General features: G+C 38.7%; 1 protein-coding gene across 1 annotated transcript in view; it reads right to left on the bottom strand.

The window, feature by feature from the left end:
• Positions 1-19,604, bottom strand: part of LOC139732605 (beta-1,3-N-acetylglucosaminyltransferase radical fringe-like) — a 112,415-nt gene that overhangs the window by 35,853 nt on the left and 56,958 nt on the right. Inside the window, exons 2-3 of the mRNA XM_071643462.1 lie at positions 3,990-4,038; positions 1,678-1,720 (exon numbers count right to left, since the gene is read on the bottom strand). Coding sequence (XP_071499563.1) covers positions 1,678-1,720; positions 3,990-4,038 — 92 coding nt within the window. The remainder of the gene's footprint in view (positions 1-1,677; positions 1,721-3,989; positions 4,039-19,604) is intronic.

Genomic DNA, 19,604 nt, shown 5'->3' with positions numbered 1-19,604 from the left:
ATTGTGTGGCATTGGTCGGTACTCCAAAAGATGAAGCCACCGACATTTGGGAGAATTTCATTCAGCCCAGACTGACGGGTACAATAATATATCTGACATGATAACAAATCCTAACAATGATACACTTGCAGTCCTTATTACAGATATATTCAACAAATTGACCCTAAAGGCGTGTCTTCATCAGCCAGAAGTTTCAAAGTAGCGCACTATTTTGCGGTAACAAAAGTAGCCCCATGTCAAAATAGCGCGCTATTTGTGCAGTAAAGACGCATATAGCGCACAATTTGATCGGGAAGATTTCCCCCAAATCTTGGGCTAATTCGTGAACTAGCGCACTACTTCGTGTGCGTCTCGTCTTCATCAGTCCGAAAATTTTTCAATTGCACCAGTCATTCCTGGGAAGCACTGGCTGGTGGTGCACGTAAAAGCAACAGATGTTACGAACTGTTCCCTTCACTTTGCTTTCTGGCAAAGCCCCTGTTTACTTATCATGGATACGGTGTCTTGTAAACTGTCAATGCTGATACGATTTGCACACTAATGGGCCAACAGAATGGTAGAAAATAGACCTAAAAGCTCATTACATGTATTGTGTAGGCCTACACGATCGAGATGGATGCCACGAATGTGAGTCAATATCGAACTTGTTATTTCTGTTACCTGCTTTACCTAAACAAGTGTCCGCATCTGTTGTGCATTGTACATACAGTGATATGGGAGATTTGCACAGGGAAATTCATTTTTTTAACTAAAGAATAATGCAAAGTACGCATATGTCAAATTTCGGGCTAATTTCCCCAAGCGGGCTGTTTCGAGCTGAGGAAGGCGCAAATTCGCAATATATTGCTATTTTCCCAGACAAAATATCCCACTAGCTTGAACTTCATGCTGATGAAGACACGCCTTGTGTTCACTCTGATGGCTGTAGCCTCTTGAAGTCCACATCATTTCACTTTTCAGGTTCATAAAATTGTCCGAACTATTGTCATTGAAGGCATCATCCTTGCTCCAAGTGGATGAGTTTTTTTACAGGATTGGATTTAAATTCTCTTTTAAATCATAATCAAGACGGATGCACCGGATGATGGTAGGACAGAAAATAATGATTCACCGTGGCAACTCCATGAAACCGAACCCAGGGAAAGAGTTGTAGAAATACAGTAGTAGCAGTGGTAGACTGGAAAATTATAGATAGTGCGGCATGTTGAATTGTAATTCTCAAGTGTTCAGATGCAAAAAAGAATTATACTAAAGCAGTATAGCTATACAACAATGAATTTATACATCTGAACGCTAACAAAACGGCTTATTACCAAACGACGTATAACTAAATGACAGTCAGAGCATTGTTTCGAACTGGAACTCGATAACGAATCAACATTCCATCATGTCCATATGCGTCTGAATGTATGGCGACTATAGAATGGTATAACTAGAAAGGACTAAATGTGAGCGCACACGAAAGGTGACCCTATTCCTCTCACTAGCAGTGATGTCATGACCATAGCCCAGTGGTAAACTGCACATCTATACATTTTCCAGAATGATTGAAATTAGCGTCTGATCGGTCTGTCAGATATACGATGATTCTTTATACATCGTCTCCTAATCGATTTTTGGTATAAACTGGCTTGAGTCTGAACAGGGGGTTTATTACTCAAATCACTACAATCTCACCTTGAGTGTGTCCCTTGGCACTGCGTATTAATCATGTGACCATCTGAAAGTAAGAAACAAAAGTGTCAACACCTTGATTAGCGACAAACAGGTGCAGATAAGTTTCTATTCGGCAACATGCATGAAGTGCAAGCATTGTTCTCAACGGAAGAGTTACACGTGTTGCCAATTTAGCAAAGTCTCTTTCACACCTGCCACTTTCAATCAATCAATGTCTATGTTACATTTTAACTGTCTACAAGTTGCTATATGTACTACCATTTGCTTAACAGAAGGCTGTGGTAACTAGATTCCTTTGAAAGTGTCACATCCCAAATACCTATGGTATTTTATCCCTATTACCAGAGACTCAAGAAAATAATTCAAACCTTTATGGAATAGACATGAGCAAAAAGATTTACTTTTTTTTGTGATTATTCAGTCGAGCAGTTATGTACCAATTGTCATTATATGTACTGTTCACATGTGCCACATTATTGTGCATATGTGTGTATACTCACTGAAAAAATGATATTTTGTTTCATTATATCACAAAAGTCATGTTATAAAACAAAGAAGTCAGAAAAGTGCAAAAAGCATGTTTTTCAATCATTTTCTAGACCAGAATTATGTTTGTGCATTGACTGAACCTCATCAAAGGGCAAATGTTCACTACTCTAATATCAAGTAGAATTTTTTCCCATCTAATTCATTTGTTTGTTTGTTTGTTGTTGTTGTTGTTTTTTTTTTGGGGGGGGGGAGGGGGAGCAAGAGTGGGAAGGACATGAGCTTCATAATTGATTTTCCTCTTAGAATTGCCACCACCTACTAGTATACAGAACGACAAAAACTTAGGGTTTAGGGTCTAAATTTCTCACTCGCTCACTGTAACAACAATGAAAAAGACAAACAATCAAACATACTACAAACAAAACTTGTCCTTTGTAAACAGATCTTATCAGCATTTAGGAAAAACAACAACCATGCTGGGTTCAAAATGAAATCAGAGATAAGGTCCCTGCAAAATAGAACCATTTGATCTCGCCGACCATTCATCTTACTCCACAGAGGCTGCTATGCAAGGGACCTGGAGTTATCAATCATGTTATTATCCCTTTGTGGAAAAATGTTTGAAAGCAAAACTAATACCAGGTAAGTTGCATCTTCCTAGTGAGAAAAACAATTTAGTTGGAACCACAGGCTCTGCCTTACGATACTTCAGGAAATGAATGTGAAATATGTTGCACATCAAAGGAATGTGTCAATATGCCAACATTAGTTTATGAAAACATTCTGAGCTTTGCACAAATTTATGGGGGCAAAGCACTCTCATTGACAATGCTCTACGCGAAAAATCTACTAGCGGATGAAATTCAGGTATGCTGAAATCTGTTCATGGCAAAGTCACGTTTGTGATCAAGTAGAGCACAGCAAGGTAATTAAGCCATCTGTTTGCCAAAACGATGATTGTTGATCACTCATCTGTAACTTGAATCACTGCCAATGCTAAATTAGCCATTGCAGACACTCATTTTGCATTTGTTTGCCTTTTTTCTTTCTTTCTTTTTGAATTCTTCCTCAAGTTAGAGATCCCACAGCTCCAAGGCATTAAGTACACAAATAATGAATTCCACAACAACAGCAGCAAACAAACATTCTGGTAAGCAAACACAATTTTTTGTGCAACCTTGGCAAAGTCATGACCGTTGTTATGAACGCATTCTACAATCAACAAAAACAGTCAGTTGAAAAAAAAATTTAAAGGTAATACATGACAAAAATCTCTTCTTAAACTTCTGCACAGCCACACACACACACACATACACACACACAAACACACGGTAAAACAGAGAAAAATTAGGTACCTAGTAATTCCAAGTGATACAAAAAGCAGAGGATTTGGGGAAAACTACCATATTTTAATGCCTCATCCATAAATTCATCAAGAGTAGCAACACATAAAAGGGGTTGATGAGCAAAAGACATATTTTCAGGCATACAAGGAAATTTAAAGAGTTTGGAAAACACAAATGGTAATTGAGTAAAAGAATATTAGGCATTTAAATATAATTCTGTATCTTATATGCATATATTGAAAAGAAAAATAGAGATCTAAGCAATATAGTATCTATAGATTAATGATTGAGAAAATATTCCACGTCGTGCATGTGCATCCTTTGACAGGTTTCCATGGAAACAAAAAAACATTAAAGTTTGATGAAAAATATCCTTTTGGAAATTAATAACACAACTCAGGGTCACATTGAAATCAAAGAGGAAGCATTAATCAAGTTTGTCTGGCAAAGGTAGGGGGAGGGATACATTGTACTTACTTGCTTTCTGCTGAAACTCTACGTCATCCACGTCAGTGAAAAAGTTTGTCTGCAAGTAAATATAGAAAGACAAATTTTAAATTCAAAAATTGCAAACATGCACGGTAAATGATGACACAAATTAGGGATGAATTCTTAACATCACACAAACCAAAGAGTATATCTCAGATATCCCCATGCAGAAATAATCACTGTGTCATTATCAAAATGGAAACTCTTGAGTTTTTACTCTGTACTCTATATTGGTGAAAGTTTTTACTCTGTACTCTATGTTGGTGAAAGATTATCTAGATGGAACTGGATACTCTCATAAATTTGTAAACCACATAAAATCAATCTCAAACAATTACACAACTTGGTCATGAATTTGAGACAAATAAAAAAAACAGCAACTTTGGTTTACAGGTGTTTCTTGTTTCAATGCGAGTTAATCAGACAATTCAGACCGAATTAACAAGTCCCATGTAGAAAATTGCGCCGTCAGAGAGGGGCATATGAATTATGATCATCTACAGCTATCTACAGCTACAACGATTTCTGTCAATAGTTCTACTCCTCCTCTTGCACCCCCCCCCCCATCCACACAAATAACAGGCCAAACAGTAATGTACAAAATCAAACCAGGGCAGCATGACCAAAGGAAGATGGAAGACATCTTTATCTCTGTAACTTTATAATGAACACACAAACAAAATTAAGATGGCTACAGATGCTGTTTATGAATTACGTTTAACAGTTTCTGCAACGTCGTGGACCGAAAAATTGGCCGCATATCATCTGAAAATATCTGATTTGCTATGAAAGTTATTGCATGGTACCTAATCCTCTGCTGAACCATTTACGAAATATTCTGACCTTTCCATCCATTCCCAAAAATTTTTCCCATAGCAGCAGAAATTACCGGAGGGAGGAAAAATGAACCTATTACATCCTGCCATGCTTGCAGACCACAAACCCTCCAAGAAGTAAACACAAACAACCCCTAACTGTTCTTTTCTGCTGTATCAATCATACCATGTTGGAAAAAGAAGAAATAATCTGGTTGTCGTTTTTTCTTCATACAGAGATGATATAAACAGAGGAGATACCCCGCTGTGATATCGCAAGGTTCGTTTTTTTCCTTGAGCGGAAAAATACTTCAATCCTACAGGAGCTCACTTAAAAGCATGACCTAAATCAAACAGATAGTTAGGTTCACATGATATTTGTAATCTCTGAAGCTTTAAACTTTGACAATTAGCTTGTAGCTTTAAACTACAACATGCATTCGCACTGACACCTAATCTTTATGATTAAAGTTCCGAGGAGAGTCCCACTCAATAATTACACCACAGAACCCGAAGAAATACATACATGCAGCACAAGCGATAAAACCAATTAATTTGTACAACAGTGTACAACATGCTATGGAGGTTGACCCGGAAGCTCAAGGGGATTGGATTGGGGTTTATGGACAGGTCATGCCAATCTTTTAGTTGTTGATTATCACATTAACACAATGCTAAACTATGAGTGGGGACTCCCTATGGCTCATGGATAGAGCATAAACCCTTAGAAATCTTGTGGTTCTAATCATCGACTAATCTTTGCAATTGCTATCTTTCAAGTACATCTACATACATATAGGGCTAAACTATGAGCTAATCGTCCATGTTTGAAACTTCATTGTGTAAACGTAGCTATTGGGTCATTACATCAGTACAAAACCTTGCATAAATATACAACAACAGCGCTGCATTTTTTAAAAGTAAAATGTCAATATCTATGCCATAATTTGATTGCTATTGTCCTACAGGGGAAGGAAAAGGTTGAAAGGAAGCACATAATGATCTGCAGACAGAAGTACATCTATAACAATCTACCCTCATCAGTAGCATCTGAAGGCAAATTTGAAGACAAAGGGCTAACTTTGGTATCAAAGGTTTTATGCAGTCACCTCGCTGAAGTTAACCTTGCATAAGTAAAATTGAATAATCACCTTAGAAGTCAAAGGTCTTTTCTAGTCCTCTTCTCTTTATATTCTCTTGAAATTCTCTTTTAACCCCTCATAAGTCAAATTTTCTCTTCAGTCGAAGCTATTTCTTCAGTCTTCTTGACTTAGGCAAGGTTGACTGTACTTTGAATTCTTTTTAATGAGTGAAGCCCCTGGGGAAATAAAGTTGAATGAAGTCATGTAATCTTTTATCTTGTACCACATATATTCTTGTTTTTAAATCTTTCAGAAAACTCTAAAACAACAATCTGATTGTGTTTTCATAGCAGTCAAGTGTGAAATTAATTTGTTATCTTGAAGCACATCTACAAAACTACAAAAGTCAATTAAAACAGGAAGCACAAAACAAAAACTTTTTGAATAAAAAAAACAATCAACAGAAAGACAAAGAATTAACAACATGCTATCAGATCAAAAATCTTAATTACATTTGATTTAAAAAAGGCAAAGCCTGCATTCCTTTTTTTTATATAAAAGAAAAACAACCAAAATATGTTTTTCACCAACTATCAAGATCGTTTTCTCAATTTAGAAGGGAATTACTACAAAGGGGACTTCGCTGCCTTTTCATGATCACCAGACTGTGAAATAATTATGCATTCCATTAGGGCCTATTTGTTTCCTTTTTTTTTCACCAAGGTGCGAAGATTAAACATATCACTCGCTCTGTTTGTAGCCCCCTGATTTGCTTCCTGTTGAGCGCTCTTCAGTTCAGCACAATTAGAATTTGCACGATTACACATTCCTCTGTTAACAATCTTGACTGTGTTGGACCCGAACAAGAGGGAAGAATGGGTGGGGGATTTAGGGAGGGGGGAAAGAAAATATCTTTGATAAATAATCACACTTCTGGCCAGAAAGGAAAGAAAGAAAGAAAGAATGAATGAAATAATCGACAAACCTTGAACTCTTCCCCCATTCAGATAGAAGAGAAGAGCCAAAAATATTCCCAGCACCATACCTTCACATAAACACCATTCTTCTATTCATCTCCCCCCCCCCCCACCCCATTTCTCACGAACACACAAAGTAAGATTCGCAGACAACATACCAGATAAGGAAGTAAAGAGAATATTACAGATATTAAAGCCTGAACCTAACGACTACCTTCCAAGTCTTTATTTCTTTCTGATCATTCTCGACAAAAAACAGTTTCAGAGCAGTTTCAACACTTGAACTCCATCACGGGAGTGGCCCAAACAAACACACTGACTTTGCTTTCTGTGATATAATCTAGGAACGATTTCCATAAATCTATCTGTGTAACATGCGTTACAACGTGAATAATTGATGGCACTCATTTAAGCACCCATTTAAAGGCTTTTCAACTTTGTTGTATGATGTTGTAATTGTCACAATGTTATCAGGCATGTGAAGTGGTACTCAGGATTTTAAGCCATGTCGGGTCATCTTGGCTGTTTTCCGACGGCTGCAGTGTAAGAAACGAGATGGCTACACCGAGAAATATGATTTGAAGACGAAAGAGAAAAATCGGACAAAAATAAAACAGTAAAGGAGACATATGTTCTCCCCCTCTACAATTCTACAAAAGTAAACGGTTTGAAGATAAAGATATGATGATTTTGGAGAGTCAGTCTCGATCATGATGACAGACTTTTCAGGATAAAAAAAAAAAGATATCAGATGAACTATCCTGAAAATCCTTTAGAAAACAGGTGCAGGACTCCAGCAGGTGAAGGAAGATGAAAGGAAAAGGGGTATAGTTGAGGCTGGGGTGTATAATGTGCTCTGCATTTTTGTAATATTTGCTGATCTCATCACTGTAATGCTTTGATGCAGGTATGAGAATACGCTTCAAACTTTGTTACTGTCGTTGTTGAAATGGTCAGGACAAATACTTGTGGACTAAAAAAAAGATATGCCATTCAAATGGAAAATAAACGAAGATATGTACACCAAGAAAAGTGGCACGAATTCAAACGTGAAATTTCCTTTAGCGAGGAATCAAGAGTGCAAGAACATAGGGCTACACAGGGAAGAAAAAGTGAAGAAACACACAATCACATATCCATGCCAAAAGACTCTGTGACACAGACTTTGATTTCTGATCAAGTTAAAGTGATACTACAGTATTGGTGGAGATGAGAATTGGGCTTTTCACTTTTTGCGAGATACCAAGAAAACACTTATGAGATAGTGCAGAACATACCATTTTAAGAGGAATTCAAAGTTTATTTGATGAAAATCGGGTTTGGAATGACTGAAACATCCATAAACAAAGTAAAACAAAGCGATCGTAATAAAGTGTGGGTCCCACACTTTCTAAAATCGCTCTTTTTTGGATATCTCAGCCATTTCAAAACCAATTTTCACCAAATAAACGTTGAATTCCTCACAGAATTACATGCTCTTTCATATTTCATGAGAGGTTTCTCCTTATCTCACCAAAAATGTTAGAAACCTGAAATTAGGTCTGAACCAAAACTGTACGATCCCTTTAGTCTTCTTTAAAGAGCCTCTTACACATAGAGTACACAAACAGGCATACACACACACACACACACAAACTCAGGATGAATTAAATGCCTGTGTAAGAACTGCATCTTCTGTCAAATTTCTCACCAAAGTAAACAAAGGGCCCCCTGGACAATCCAATAAATTTGCTGTCCAGTCACAGCGGATTTGGTGCCAAACAACTGAATTCACCTTTGAAACTGAAAATCCCTGTGGATGTAGGATGTATTACATAACTGCTAACTTTAATGCTAACTTCCTTTCTTGGGATATCAAAAGAGCAAGTCACACTGCTGGTGAAATATCCCAACATTAGAAAAATCCTGTCATCTGGGTGAAAGTTTGCCAGGCAACTGTGCAAACGAGAGCTATCCGAAACATTGCCAGAAAATAATAACAGACTAGAATACAATCTTCCTGACTTTGAGCCTGAATTTTGCTGTGACAATTTGCAATGATAGCACTCATTACGAAAAAAAAATCACAATATTTGTCATGTGACTTCCTGTCCAAAGGCACTCACAAAGTTATTTGCCCAGACACTGCCAGCACATCACAACCGTACTTATGCACAGCAGACTGTCGAGGCGATTGCGTACACGCATCACGGTGGCAAAAACTCATGCTAATTCTAACTTACATTGTTAACTTATCATTTGTAGCAGAGATTAAGCTTTGCTTAAAGTAAACTTTAAGTGAAGCAATATTCAATGTTTAACAGTAAGACCTACACATTTGCCAATGATCTACAAGGATATAGTGTCCCGAATGAGATGCCAACACAAGCTTTCTCAATGTATGCAGTGTGCATGCTCTCTTTAAGAGTAAAAAAAAGAGGGAACAAACTCCCCCCCCCCCCAAAAAAAAAAAAAAAAAAAAAATCAATGTAGCAGTTTTGATTTCCATCTTCATCAGAGACCTGCAAATCTTCTCTCCAGTTTCTCCATCAAAATGCAAGTATGCATAATGAAATTTACACATTCAAGTTTTTGTCAAGATATTGCAAGCAGAAAACTTTGAATATCATCCTTTAGATGGTTACATTTTGCTCATGAATGTTAGTTTGAAATATTTAAGAACCCTCTGCACAAGTCCAGGACAATAAAGAGCCCAACGGGAACACACAAAGTTTGTTGACATTACCTGAAGATGACAAACAAAACAACAAACCATCTACAGCACACACAACGCTCCTTTTCTTTTTCATCCATTATAAATCTCAGTCATGGACAATGCACACTTGTTGATTTCAGTGCACTGCACCAAACTTGGCACCATAACCAGGTTCAACATTCAGGTCAGTGACCCGTGGGGTGGCAGCTTACAGTTTTAGTTTTTGTCGTTTTTACTGTTGTTGTTCTTTGTGTGTGTGTGTTTTAAAATCACAGGGAGACTTAATCCAACAGGTCCACTTTTTCTGGTAACACTCCTCCATCCAAGACCATTCCAAGACAGCAGATCCCTAGAAGCTATATAACAGAAAGGTCACTAAAAGAGAACAGCACAGCTTTTTCTGGTCTGCCAATTCAGCATAGGATCAATCAAGGGGGGGGGGGGGTGTGGAGGGTGATTTTATTTTTCAGGAAAAGGGGGTACAGTGGTTTGGTGAAGAATCCACCACACTTGTTCTTCATATTAAAGAGAAGAGGATTAGTTTGGATAGTAACCCATTCCATGGAAGTTCATGGCAAGTTCAGCGGTTGTACCTGAACTCCATCCACAAACTGCTGCCATTGTGGATGGTGCAGAGTTCAATGCTAAATGCTAGCCATACTGTGTCCTCTTCTCTCTCTCTCTGTCCGTCCTTCCCGAGGAAGGATAGGATTGAGCGGATTCTTCCTTCACTTGAACCTCACAAACTTTCCGACAATGATATAGTTTGATCTTTTCTACAATGAGGTGATTTTGTAAATCTCTGAGGTCAGTCAAGCTAAATATATTTACAGGCCTTGCAACAAAAGACACATCCTCCACTACGAACTTTTGATAGAGTATGTGTGATCAAATGTGTTCCCTAGTGTAAGCCCTCTATATTTGTTCTTTCATTCATCATTCATTCATCATTCATTCATTTAGGCCCTATTAATTCATTCGCCTAATCATTCATGCCATAAAGAAATTAATGAAAGAAAAAGAAAGAGCAATGTTGTTGCAACTGGGCAGAAGGGGACAACAGACCAGCAAACATTGGAATGAATAATCAGACAAGTAGTCCTAGATTGAATGTCATCAGCAGAACAGAGTGCTATCCCCTGCATATCCCCAACAAGCTGGCTCAGTCACATGACACCTGCATGGAAATCCTCATTTGCGTTTGGTCAACAGAGAGAAATAAAAACCATGTTTTTCCTAAATTTGATTCAAAGGATCTCAAGATATTGAGTAGGGTGCCTACATCTTGTCACTTGTCACATTTAGTTTTTATGTGAACACAAGGGAACTTTGAGCCAGAATCAGACATATTCTACTCTCACAAAAAGCAAGCAAACAAACAAACAAACAATGCAACTTTTAAACCAGATTTGCCATAGAATCAGAGAAGAGATATCACCTTTAAGTCAAGAAGAAGGCAGCCCTAAAATCTTTCATGGTCACAGAAAGTTACCTTGATGTGAACTTTCCCCCCATTTCTCTGCCATTTACTGTTGATTTTCCCCCAATTTCAACATTCAAGCAAATCAAATTTTGGTAGATTGCCTTACCGACTCCCCCCCCCCCCCCCCATCCCCTGCTGCCACCAAGTAAATGGCTAGCAAACATGATGTGGAAGCAATAGTCCGAAAGTAAAATGAAATGGCCAATTAACAAATTTTGGCCATAATTTGATGAATAAGGGGCTTGCTCCTCCCTCTTCCTCCCCCTCTGCTCCCAGGGTAGCAAAATTTGAGGCAAAATCTCTGGAAAACCACTTGCCAGAAATGGGATTAGGCATGGTTTAGGGAATAACTGGCTAGTGGGGTATGGGTGAAGGTTGTGGGCGTAGGGGAAAGAGAGAAAAGTTTGAAATCAGCAAACTACGGGTGGAGAACATTGGTGAAATGTTTCCTCTTTCATCCTCACCGTTCTCCCCCGTCTTTTTCTTCTCCTCATGGAAATGTAATGCATATCTCTCAATTAATTCTATAACTTTTATAACATATAATTAACTTACTCGAAATATAGACATAATACTCCATAAATCATCCATGATTTTGTGACCGAATCTGTTGGTATACTGTGTTGCCCTTCATACAGTGTTGTTGTTTTAGTCTGCCAAATTGATATGATTTCAAACTTGACCTAAGTGAATATCAAGCCTTTTTTTTCACTGGCCCATATTCCCTGTATACAGTCCTACATTGTATTTTCTGTCATTTTACATTGTAATCAGGTTGTTGTACATTGCAGTCATCATGCTGGTCTGATCTTTATTGGTAGGTCCTATTTATTATGATGATCAAAATGGACAGTTCTTGATTTTACTATGCTAAAGTGTTCACAACAACACAGGAGAAAAGAAGCTGTAGAATCTTGTCATTTTCAAAATGGAAAACATTACTAACATCGATCTAAGTGCTACAAGTCAATTTGCCCATATTTCCACAAAAATTCTAGTAAAACTGCTTTCAACAACAACACAAACAATATTGCAATCGGGTCAATGTAATACACTCTCAGACAGTCAAACTGCCATACAATTAGCTGCCGTACTGACACAATGCAAGAATATCCTTCCTGGTATGCGCAGCCAGATTATTCATTGTGGCTACAAAGAAATCATATGATATGCCTGCTTTTCAGTACTTGTGTCCTCTGCTCAGTAGACTAATTTCCCCTCCCCCCCCCCCCCCCCCCCCCCCGGAAAAAAAAAAGGAGAAAAAAAAATATTGTTTTGCATTTCTGATGAGCTACAGAGTTGTAACTTTCTGAAATGTGTGTTCTCAAAACATATTTTAAGTTCTGGTAAAGATACCTGAGCCACAGCATCAACATACCTAACCCCTTCCTTCCTTGTTTGGCCTGGGGGACTTCATAATACAATTAAAACAAAATGGCTCAAGAAGAGTGAGAAAGAGAGAAAGAGAGGGACTTTTTTCACAAGGTGGAAATTGATGAGTTCCCACTTATGACACTCATGGGATAGCTGGGCAATATAAGAAGCTCGCTAAATTAGCGCAAAGTTCCTCGTAAATGCAATTATGTCCGATCATCCCTCCATGAGCAGACACTGTCCTTTTTCTCCTTCTCATACAAGGATGCAACTAACTAAAGCAAGTACGAAATTGTAGTTTGTCAAAAATGGATGATAATGATAATGATAATACTGGTAATCATGAGGATTGCTATTCACAGCTGATGAGCACAAACAAAAGCTACATAACTTGGAACATATGGGACTGAGTAAAAAAAAAATTGCCTTTCCCACCAGTAAGTGCATGCGACCTTAATCAATAATTTACATTTTTAGGAAAGTGTCACATTAGCAAGTGATTAAGTGGATACATTAATGACAAAATCAATTTAATTAGCAATGTAACACTGTCATCCACTTGATATCCTCATGAAACTTTTTAGCCTTAATGCACATTTAATTAGCTATCGACTTCAAATTAATTTGCCAAATTTAGCCAGCTCTTGAAGTAAAAACTGAGAAGTTCCATTTCATTACCAGTCATGTATTCACCATTTCATTTATGAAATTAAAATTACTGTTACAATATGCATCACAGGATGTAATGGGATTAGGAAGGCAATTTACAATTTACCATTAACAGAATTACTTGATGTTTTTGCATTGATGGGGAATGGTCTACACTGAAAATTGAAAGAACACTCTAATTAAGCAATAAATGAATTGCTATGTCATTATCCTCTTGCGGGAAAAAAAAAGCAACAAAACTTTAGTTCACTCTCATTCTATTTTGTCCATCCCATTTTTTTTTTTATTTTGTGTGTGTACTTTCCATCTCCTGTACAACAAGCAATGTTTGCATGCATTCTATTTTTGCGAATTTCATGAGAGCTAAAGTTTGCAAGATTGAAATGCCCGCAAAAGTTCTTGTCTACACTATAAGCACTGAATGCCAGTGAAAATCTCATGCCGTGAAAAAGGCCGTCTGCTCCAATTCGCAAAAATGTCATGCTGCAAAAATATCTTGCTTCACAGCATTCAGTTTTGTTTATTGGTTTGTTTGTTTGGTGCCTTCATTAGTTTATTTATTTATTTGTTTGTTTGTTTGTTTGACTGTTGTTTGAGGTTGGAATGATGAGGGTGGGGCAGGGCAGATAACTTTTTGGTTCACAAAATCAGATTCCCCCTCTCACAATACATGGAGCTCCTTCCTAATCCAGCATTTCACCTAAAATACTTCCTCTTTCTTTTTCTTTCTTTCTTTTTCCCATGACTCGGAGAAGTTAATGAAATGTCAAGATCCATAGATGATCTGGAAGCGACAAGCTTGCACCTGTACCTTCCAAACAGACTACTACAGGCACAGGCACAGCCGAAGACATATGGTAGCCTTGTTGGTCTCTAAAATAAGCCTGGTAATTATGTTTTGACTGGCGTTTAACACCGGTGTAGGGCTATAACTGCGAACAGGTGACAGAATGTTGCACGGCTGTCCCAAGAGGGGAAAATCTGAAGACATTTCCTTTCAACATCCCACCTCATGTGTTTTCGTTTTGCCTATCCCAGCCACCCACCACTGGGTGAGGTGCCCCTAGGATGGATGAACAATATCGCCAAACTGAAATCGGGGGATCATCTCCGGCAGGTTCAAGTACGCACCACTTCCAGGGCACTACAAGACTAAGGCTGCGTTTATCATCTCTCCCCAGTTTGAAACGGCTTTCCATACCCACTATCAAAAGTCGTTTCCAAAGCCCTTTACAAACGCCTTCCAAAATAAGCTGCGTTTATCAACTCATTGCCAACACGAAAACTGGCATTATCACTGCATAGCTGCATTGCGCCGTTTGGCGCGAGGAGAAGGGGTCATATACAGCGTGCGCAGTACAAAGTCGTTTCAAAACAGCTTTGCGTTTATCTCGCTTCTAGAAACACGTTTCTGGCTGAAACCTTGTTTCTGAAAGCACAAATTTGCGGTTTTCAAAAAGGCTTTCTGAACCCCATAATCAAAACAGCTTTGTGTTTATCATCTTGAAAAATATCCCTGAAAGCTGTTTGGAAAACCTGTTTCTACCAAAAAAACAGAGTTGATAAATGCACCCTAAATCAATCTGCCAGAATCATAGGCAGCTGAAGAGTTCTGAACATATCTTCTTCAAAATTGAGTGATGTATTTGGTGAAACACTTTGTTGCCAGCACCTGGGCAACTGTCCCTGTCAATTGACTTGACCCTTCATCTGACTTGCCCCCATGTCCAACTTTGCTTGGCCTTGAGACTTGATGAGAAGATACATAGCCTTAAAACTCTTATAGGACAAGTTCACTTTTATAAACATAAGGATTGAGAGAATGCAACAATAATAGTAGAACACATCATTGAAAGTTTGAGGAAAATCAGACAATCCGTTCAAAAATTATGAATTTTGGATGTTTTTGTCCAGGACCCGCTGGATGAGAAGACTACTGCAGTGTATGAATAACTTAGATGTCACATGCGTACAACAATATAAGGAAAATATAAAGAGAATTTCACAAAATTCCATCTTTTTAAAAAAGTACACATTCCCCTGACTCGTTACCGGCAAATGTTATGGGTAATATTATTCCCCCTGCGTTTAGAAAGAGGCAAGTCAGGTGCTCTTTTATTATGCGAAAAAAGTGAAAATATGTTGAATTTTCTTTTACATTTTCTTTATACTGTTGTACGCATATGACTCACAAGCTTTAGTAGTCTCCTCATCCAGCGGTTCCAACACAAAAATTTAAAAAATTCATAACTTTTGCATCGATTGTCCAATTTTCCTCAAACTTTCACTGATGTGTTCTACTAATATTGTTGCATTTTCTCAATAGTTATGTTTATGACAGTGAACTTGTCCTTTAATATCTCCATAGGTGGGAAAAAAATCCCATAGCATTTCATCTTTAATTTGTTTGGTCCATTTGAATATGGCACAGCCAGTATCCGATGAAACAATATTCAAATAGTACAATGTATATCACTTCAATCAAGAACAAGGAAAAGTAGAAATTACGCGGTGCGTAATATATGTCCCCGCCGGAAGTAGCATTTTGTAGCAAAATGTACAATATAGGTCAAAAATCAAGGTCAAAGGTCAAAGAAGTCAAAGGTCAAAATTCTATGTAGAGGTTTTGAAGCCCTCACCTAGTGCCATCACATAAAGCAAACGGAATCGAAATCGGGTTAGAAATGGCGAAGGAGTAGCATTTTGTAGCAAAATGTACAACAAAATGTAGGTCAAAAATTAAGGTCAAAGGTCAAAGAAGTCAAAGGTCAAAATTCTGTGTAGAAGTTTTGAAGCCCTCACCTAGTGCCATCACATAAAGCAAACAGAATCGAAATCGGGTAAGAAATGGCGAAGGAGTAGCATTTTGTAGCAAAATGTACAATACAGGTAAAAAATCAAGGTCAAAGGTCAAAGAAGTCAAAGGTCAAAATTCTGTGTAGAAGTTTTGAAGCCCTCACCTAGTGCCATCACATAAAGCAAACAGAATCAAAATCGGGTTAGAAATGGCGAAGGAGTAGCATTTTGTAGCCAATGTACAATATGGGTCAAAAATCAAGGTCAAATGTCAAAGAAGTCAAAGGTCAAAATTCTGTGTATAAGTTTTGAAGCCCTCACCTAGTGCCATCACATAAAGAAAACGGAATCGAAATCGGGTTAGAAATGGCGAAGGAGTAGCCTTTTGCAGCAAAATGTACAATATAGGTCAAAGGTCAAGGTCAAAGGTCACGACTGAAATTCTGTGTAGAAGTTTCAAAGCTCCCATGTAGTGCTATCATATAAAGCAAACAGAATCAAAATTGGCTCATAAATGACAGAGAAGTAGCAAATTGAAGATTTTGATCACACACGGACGCACACACGGACGGACGGACAAACACACGGACGGACACACGGACACACACACGTACGGAGCCCGTTTCATAGTCCCCTGCTCGAACTCGTTCGGCGGGGACAAAAATGGATTCTCCTGTATGGAATATGATTTAGGTCCATCGATGCATCCCTATCCATCCACAGGCAAATTGAGGTGAATACGGACAGCAGCAGTCAGTGACTAATTCCTTTCGACCTCCGTATGACCCCAGCCTGGCCCCTTTTTTTTCCCCTCCCCCTCACCCAGACCTCAACCCGGCCACGAGGGACGCGTCTCGTTCTCCATCCTTCCTCCCTACAAGAAGGCGAGATAACCGTTGGGAGCGCATCTCTGCCTTCACTTTTTTTTTTCGTCACTGAGCTAAACAGGAAAGGGGACAAATAAAAACAAAACAGGATATGAATCAGATGGGTTGGAAGCACATCACTGCATTCACTTCAGAGCCTAGCTACACAGGAAAGGGAACAGATAAAAGCAAAAAAGGATATAAATCAGATGGGGGCACCCTCTGGACTAGAGATGGCAAACATACATACATGTTGTCACCTATGCCCAAAAGTATGCCCATTTTCAAACCGTAATAAATTCCTAGTTTGTAATCACATTTGGAAAATGCATTCTGAATCATCTTTAGACCATAACCCATTGAAGACGAGTCCTGAGTACACTCGGGCGAGTGTCTACAGGAAATGCATGTTGTAGCAAAATCAGCCAGTCCTCAACAGGTTAATAAAAAGTGCTCAGATGTTTCACAAGTCTGATGTTTGACTGTACACTGCCACTGCCATTCCACAAAATAGCACCTGTGTCACTAGCCAAACATGATATTGGGGATATGCTCCTGGTGAGGTGCCAATCAACTTTGCTTCACTGAAATCAGCATGAAAAAAAAAATGGTTTGTAAGCAGGTTTATAAACAAGTTCTTATGCCAATCTGAAAGGGGGTCCATCTTATCAATGGACTAATATCATAGATGACACTACCCCTCATTCAGACCCAGATGCTGCAAGCACAATTAGAGTCCAGACAGTCATGGCGAGCAGAGGCTACACATCCTAATGGAATATTTCCCATCCAACCAGACATACCATCAAACTGGGTCTAGAGCCTGCTAGATGTCTTGACTTTTAGTCAAGATAATCTAAAATATGTCATACTGTTTTCCAGATATCTCCAGCAATTTCATAATTAAGAAGTCTCCGCCATTTTCAAGAAAACGGCAGAACACATAGCTCTGAATCGAGGACTTCCATCTGCTCTCAGTTTGAACTAACTACTGCAGGATTTTTTTTTTTTTTTTATTAAAGAATCCCAGATTGCAGGGCAGTTCATAGTAGTTTTTTTTTTTTTCATTTCATCATCTTCTCCAATGATTTAGCTTGATTTGAAAGTGGATTTATAAAAAAGTGGCATACACTTCGCAAGATGATTTCATGGTGGGAGAAAAAAAAATGTATATCAGACATATCCCCTGCACGTAAAAGAAAAAAAAAATGCACATATCAGCTCTTTTCTATCTAAACCATTTACCTGCATTCACCTACATTTTACTAAAGTATATCTCAACAATATTTCCATGACCAGGTATAAATTATGGTGCATATATCCAAGAGACAAATTTACGCAGATTTTGTTTGAGAAATTTCACAGGAAAAATCTCCAAGCCCATCAGCATTGCAGGAGGGTTTCACTCAAGACCTCAGACTAATATTCTAAATCTAATTTCCAGCAGGCCAGTATTTTACGCAAAAGGTTGGCTACCCGCAAACAAGCTTCACCCACGCCAAGATTTCTGCGCCCACCTGCGCCCAGTCCGCAGCCGCGTGTCTGGGCTGCCGTCGGTATTTCCTGCAATTAATTTTTACACCAATTTGAATCGTGCGCATCCCGATGCGTTTCCTTCCAGCAACATGGAGCAGGAAGCCTTTCGCTCTCAACAAGCGACTGAAAAAACTTTCCGTTCTGACTTTCTCACCGTAGCTCCAACACAGAAATCTAACTTTAGAAGCCTGCCCAGATGGGGATTTACTGGTATTTCTGTCATTTTTTGTTCAACCACGCAATGCCAACACAATTGCTAATGAGCTGTGATATTTCTATGCTATGACGAACATCACACTCCAGCTTGTCTGCTCTTAAGATAAGTGTCCCTTCCTTTTATACTCAGAAACAATAACTACAGACTTTCCCCGTATAATATGGGTCATAATATGGGTCATGTAAGGTTGAACCATGTGTCCTCAATGTCCTCATATATAGAGAAAAGATTTTCATCAGATATTGTACAACAAGGAATGTTTGCGTGCATTTTAATTTCACGAATTTCGTGAGAGCCAAGATTCGTGAAATTAAAATGCACTTGAAAGTTCGTGTCTGCACTATACGGTAATGAGTATGCGCATTGAATGTTAGAGGCAACTCACAAGAATTTCATGTTGTGAAAAAGGCCGTCGGCTCCAATTTGCAAAAATTTCATGCCATGAAAATATTGTGTTTTACAGTAAGCATATGCAGTATATAGGCATATGACCTACACTGTAGGCCTATATTTTTTTCCAATATCATCCACGCTTTGCATTATTACTAATTAATCAGTCAATTGCTTGCATTAGAGCACCTACATTATTGATGCCCACAGTGTTACATGACATTTTTTTTTCCTTTCTATTTTAAAAGGGAACAGCAGGTGATACATCAGGTTCTGTATATTCCCTGATTGATTACCGTCCTTCGATCAGGGGAGTTTAAAAGGCGGCATTAACCTTGACTTCCAGGCTGTCCCCATGGTATGCCACTGCACCTGTCCGGCCCATCACTTTCTATGCCTCACTTTGACACTCAAACCATCTTAAATCTGCCTCCATTCGCCCCAAGTCCATTGCTCAGAGCAGAGAGGGAGCCACCCTGCTATACCCCAGGCAGCTGACATCACTGGCATATCAGATTTTTGACACTAGCCAGGGGCGGAGCCAGGGAGGACCACAACCGGCGCACGCCCCCCCCCCCTTTATTTTTTGTTGAAACAAAAGAAATAAAAAGAAAAAAATGGGGGAGGGGTGCGTGCGCCCCCCTTTAATTTTGTAAACGCGCCCCCTCTTTACGGAATTTCTGGATCTGCCCTGCTGGCAATT

The sequence above is a fragment of the Diadema antillarum genome, unplaced genomic scaffold, assembly GCF_040938485.1.
Source record: "Diadema antillarum isolate AM-2024a unplaced genomic scaffold, OU_Dant_1.0 seq00000439_RagTag, whole genome shotgun sequence".
In the NCBI taxonomy this organism is placed as follows: domain Eukaryota; kingdom Metazoa; phylum Echinodermata; class Echinoidea; order Diadematoida; family Diadematidae; genus Diadema; species Diadema antillarum.
The sequence above is the reverse complement of the archived record's forward strand: the minus strand, read 5'-3'. Positions and strand labels throughout refer to the sequence as shown.